A 5,512-nucleotide genomic window follows, 5' to 3' on the forward strand; every position below is an offset into this window, starting at 1 on the left:
AAAAAATGCAACGTTGAGATGTTTTGCACAACGAACTCCATATATAGGCATGTTTTGTGCTAATATCAACAATCATTCTACAGTACCATCCTAGTTGACAAATAGGTTAACATAATGTTAGATGATAGTCTATTATTGAATTAAAACACTGTCAATATTTTCACTCACAAAAGAATTTGTCAACCTTTATGTCACAATTCACCTGACCAAGTGATTTAATCCCTTATTATTTTTCAAATGTTTTCTACTATCGGGTCTCGTCCTGTCTATTTAAAAAAAGGGAAGTCCTATATAATGGTGTCCACAATTATACGTGACACCGTATCCAACATTTAATTCAAATCTCACACTTGTACATCAATAATCGAATGATTGTCACATCACATTATGAACAACATTATATGCAATAATTATGTATAAGTAAAATTTATTTCCAAAAAAACCCTACCCAAATGTCCATCGAGGTTGAGAAACTCCACGTGGGTGGCTAAAAATACACAATTAGATTTTTATGGCTATTGATTTGGACGCAAAACCAAATAAATATCCAATCCAAGGACCGACAGAGTCTAAGAGAAAGAATTCGACGATTCGTTTTGTTTTTTGCGCAGTCAGAATATGAAGAAAATAGCAATAAACTGATGAAATGGAAGCACGCTCTGTTCTCTGTAGCATTGCAATCCCACCCTTTTCTCCAAATACAGTTGAGAATGTAAACTGTCACAGTTTTCCCTACTGCCCATTTATCTCTGCTTCTAAACCAACTTTGAATCTCCAACTTTCTTCGTTAAGAGTGAATTGTTATTATAATGGGAGGACTTATGGAGATGATGAACCTCTCACCACTTCTTTGGCCTATGAATTGCTTGGTGTAGCCCCCGATTGCTCATCTGCACGGCTCAAGGCTGCCTTTCGAGCCAAAGTAAGTAATTCTTCCGTTCTGTTTTGATTCTGTAATTTGACCACCTTCTCATATTTAAACATTTGGGGTCGTATGAGTTCTAATCGATGTGCGCGTAGAAGCAGAATTTACTATTGATTCTAGGGTTCCAGGAGAATTTACCTGTTTGAGCTTTTAGAAGAATCCAATGCTCAGTTGAGCTTTTTGGGCTTGGTTCCATCTTAAAATGTCTAACCAAAGTCGATTACTTGATTCATTATTGTTTTCTTGTCTGGAATTTTTTCCTTTTAACAATTTTACTTCGTTTTTTATGTTAACTCATTTTTGTTTTCAATTATTTTTTTGTGGTTACAGGTTAAGCAGTTTCATCCAGATGTGATGAAAGGTGGGGAAGATTCGGATATAATGATTCGGCGTGTAATTCAAGCCTATGAGGTACTAATTTTTGCAAATCCTTTTTCAATAAACTATTAATTTGTCTCGGGTAGAAATTGATTATTACTGTTAAACCAGGAATTTATCTATTTGTATTTATTTCTTACACTCCTCGATGTCCAGATTCATTCTCTGAGAGGAGAAAGGGAAATCCTGGTTTGATATCCATCCAGAATGTAATTTGAAAAATTGACTGCTTATACAAAAAAAGTTTTATGTATAATTACCATTCACAGTTTCTTCACTTCCTTGGAACTCGTATTGGGATGCTTGTGTATTTAGTGTAGTGGATATCAGGATACAATTGTTTGCAAGATGGTATTACAATTTTGGAACTTCACGGATTTTTGGTGGAAGAGTCGTCCACTTAAAATCGAAGAGTTCTATGTACCAAATTGTTTATAGAATCTTTTTCTATTTTCAAGTTTGTATGGTCTCGAAGGCTCTTAATTCTGTCACCATTCTCTGTACTAATATCAAATCTTTATGGAAATTTCCCAAATCATGTTCTTGATACTTCTATTTCTTTTTTCATGTTTCTCCGTGTCGGCATAAAACTTTTTATTGAATTCTAAACATATATCCTTTGGCGCGAGGACACTGACTAATATAAAGATTTCTTGAACATGAGCAGATTCTATCCGACTCCAGCAAATCAGAAATTATTGAAAGGTAAACAAAACAAACTATTATAGGTATTTCATGTATAGATGCTCCCCATTTCAAGTCGAAATGCTCCTTGTTGAACATTTCTTTTTCTTTTATATTTTTATTTTTTTATTTTTTTATTTTTTTTTTGTTCTATAACTATTTCATGTTTGCAATTTCAAAATAACCAGTGTGAGTTTAAAGCCTCAATTGCTATTTCACAGTAAAACCTGCATGTTCCATGAACCTTTATATATGCTTTTAGTTACCTATAATCTGTTATGTTTATCTCCCTAGTCAATGTCAAGCCAGTTTATGAATTCTTCTGAATGACATAAAAGCCTCTACAGCTCCAAACATACAGATTTCCACCATTAAGGCTGTTTGTGCCAATTCATTTTTCAGCAATTCCTTCTAGAAATAATATTTATGTAACTAGTGTTTGGTGTGTAGGGAATGTCTGGATCCATTCAATCAACCAGAATGTGAAGCATTTGATATTTTTGTCAATGAGGTTCTTTGTATGGGCGAAGGTACCAATTCTTTAATAATTCATTCTAATTTCTGACATCATGGTATACAGAAATTTGAATTTGGATTCTTGTTTAGCCTTTGGCTTAAATGTCATGATCAAAGCAGTATGAGAATCCCCTTTAGCTGTTCACTTCCTCACTAGAAACTTCACCTACAAATCAGCAAAATGTCTAAAGAGAGGCAATTGACTTAAGATGAAAGTGTTCAATTCAACTCGTTCCTCCGCTGCATGTCACTGGTGGGGGCACCGTTACAGAGCAAGGGAGAGGATGAGTCACGTGCATACGAAGGGAAATGAGGGGAGAGAGTTTCGTGATGGAACTGTCTTTAGCCGGCTTAAAATTGCTGAAAAGGAAACTGCGGAAATGTATTCTGTAACAAGCTGAATGCATTTCCTTCCACTTCTAATCACTCAAATGGCTATTGAGTCTGATGAATAAAATAATTCATCCTACTTTCTTGGTCAGAACTTTTGTACAAGACCTTAGCATCTGTTCATGTATTGCCAAGGTTGCTGAGTCATTGGTATCAAACTGCTTTGTTTTATTACTGCCGTTACTCCAAGTATACCAAATATACATCCGTTCATTATGTTAAGATAATCTTCAAAATGTAGAATTCATTCTCTCCAGAAACACACCATGTTTTTTGTCTTTTAACCAATAGTGGTCATAGTTAAGCAGTGGAAAGCAAGCTTCTAGTTCTAATGAAGTAAAAATTTAATCAAAATAGATGTCCCAGTAACAGATGTTGCTTGTATAATTTTTTCTGTTGGATAGCGTACATAGCAAACAGGTGACTATGTAGCAAATTCAAATACTTCTGTAAATTTATTGATACTTCATGTGAGAAGCATATTTAACCGGGAAAAAAAAAATAATGCTCTTTATCTGTCTTACCCTGTAATGAGCAAAAGCAAAACATTTAATGGTTAGGGCTTTTTGAAGTGTTCTTGTCGATAGTTTTGGTATGTCTTGGAGCATGGCCTCTTCAAAATAAGGCTAATAAAGAAAGAGAATTCTGGGCTCATTACACCTACTTGATTGTATAGATATCATCTTGACTCTGAGGCTATTTGCAATGCAGTTGGATTTATTAAAGAGTATGATTATATTCTGGTGGTGATATTAGAAAACGGACCTAAAATGTAAAATGATATTGTAAAATGTGTTAATACTCTTGTGCAACAAAATCATTTTGACCTAAATCTCGTGAAACATTAGTAGCACTTTGAACCAAGTCATAATCTAGATGTAGGTAACTTGCTTCAAGGCAATGTCTCCATTCTTAGTAGTAAATCAAGAAGAATATGTATATATCATCCCTGTTATATTTCTAACAGAGAAAAAACTGTAATGTAAATCTGAAAATTTTATTACTAATGGATAAGGATCTTAACATGTACGAAACCTCTACTTGTTTTTTTATATTTTTATCATGCATAGAAAATAACAGATTACTTGTTCTTGATTTGCCCTCGTCTTCATATATGCAGGCTGTCCATATTCGTGTGTGAATAGAGCACCCCACGCTTTCACATTTTCTTCATCAACAGGAACTGCACGTGCGACTTCTCAAGGTTGACTCTTCCCTCTTTGTTATTTATTGTTTAGTTTAGACGCATTATAATCTAAATAATATACTTGAAGAATGGGGAATTGGTTCTATGAATATGAGAAGTTCACTTGGATGTGATTGTACTTGGTGTAAAAATGTCATTGCTAAACTTGTTTTATCCCCTCTATTTTATATTGTTATTGGTAATTCCATTCTTCATTTATGAAGGGCGTGGTGAAGACTATCAAATTCAGATTGCAACTGGTCAGTGTCCAAGAAATTGTATTCATTATGTTACACCATCTCAGAGAATTATTCTGGAAGAGCTTCTTGACAGGTATTTTATAGTACTCATTAACGTCTCTCCTCTCTTTTATTTCTAGCAGTAGAAACCCATTCTTGTATTTGGTTTTAATCTCTAATCTTTTATACCTCCGTGATCTTTGTAGCATCATGGAAAAGCCATATGATACTTCAGCCGAGGCTGACTTGCTTTATTCTCTCATTGTCAAAGCAAAATACGAGAATAATCGGTATCAAAAGCCTTAAAAGCAGTCCAAGCTCTTGTGTTGATATGGTTTTAAATGTCCCATCGGTCGAAGAAATGAATGCCTATCATTCTCAGATGCCAATGCGTATGATGTACAGCCGGAAATAGTGGGAATATACGGCTCCAGGGTATTGCAGAAGGCACAATTAAGGTTTTGCTTTTAGTATTATATATAAATATATGTTGTATTAGAGATGAACATTTTTGTAACTATTGTTAATTATTCTTTTATTTAATACTTTACATATATGAATAGGAAAACATAGTATGTTCAGTGATTCAAGATGCAAAAACATATTTCAAGTAGGTGCAAGTTGTATGAAAAACGGACGGAGGGCAAGAAAATTGGTACATTGATTGGTCTTCGTTCTGTTGAGAGATGGGTGAACCACCCAATAGTAACACATTTGTTCGTTCCATTTTCAATGTTGACACTGTTCTTTCTTTATGAGAAAATAATATCGAGGTCAACAAATATATGAGGTGGCAAATTGATATTTTAACAATCAAGTGACACTACTCATTAAGATAATTATTGATGATTATTTAGTATTATTATGATATACAAATAAATATTATCTACTTCAAAGAGTCAATTTCATTCCAATTGCAACTCTTATTTTAGATCCTATAAATATGGGTTTTCATTTGCAATGATTTACACACTAGAGTTTTGGCTCTCTATTTTCACTTTTATTTATTCTTCTTATTTATCTAGTTATCAGCACAAAAAGGTAGTAGTGGTTTTTTATATTCATGCATAGAGTTAAGTATTTGAATTAATCACATTTGTAATTCATCTCTCTCAATGAATGTTCATGCATTCGTAATTGATGTCCGTTTAATATGCAATTAATGTTCATCAATGAGTTAATCATGTCTTTAAT

The 5,512-nt window shown here is 33.6% G+C and overlaps 1 protein-coding gene across 1 annotated transcript; it reads left to right on the forward strand.

The window, feature by feature from the left end:
- The first annotated feature begins 550 nt into the window (after window positions 1-550).
- LOC111377790 (chaperone protein dnaJ C76, chloroplastic) lies at window positions 551-5,044 on the forward strand. Its single transcript, XM_023000916.1, has 7 exons — window positions 551-922; window positions 1,256-1,336; window positions 1,971-2,008; window positions 2,438-2,517; window positions 4,014-4,097; window positions 4,304-4,412; window positions 4,525-5,044. Exons 1-7 carry the CDS (start codon window positions 647-649, stop codon window positions 4,622-4,624), a joined length of 768 nt encoding a protein of 255 aa, XP_022856684.1. The 5' UTR covers window positions 551-646; the 3' UTR covers window positions 4,625-5,044.
- The last annotated feature ends 468 nt before the right edge of the window (window positions 5,045-5,512 follow it).

This window comes from Olea europaea, unplaced genomic scaffold, assembly GCF_002742605.1.
Source record: "Olea europaea var. sylvestris unplaced genomic scaffold, O_europaea_v1 scaffold1725, whole genome shotgun sequence".
In the NCBI taxonomy this organism is placed as follows: domain Eukaryota; kingdom Viridiplantae; phylum Streptophyta; class Magnoliopsida; order Lamiales; family Oleaceae; genus Olea; species Olea europaea.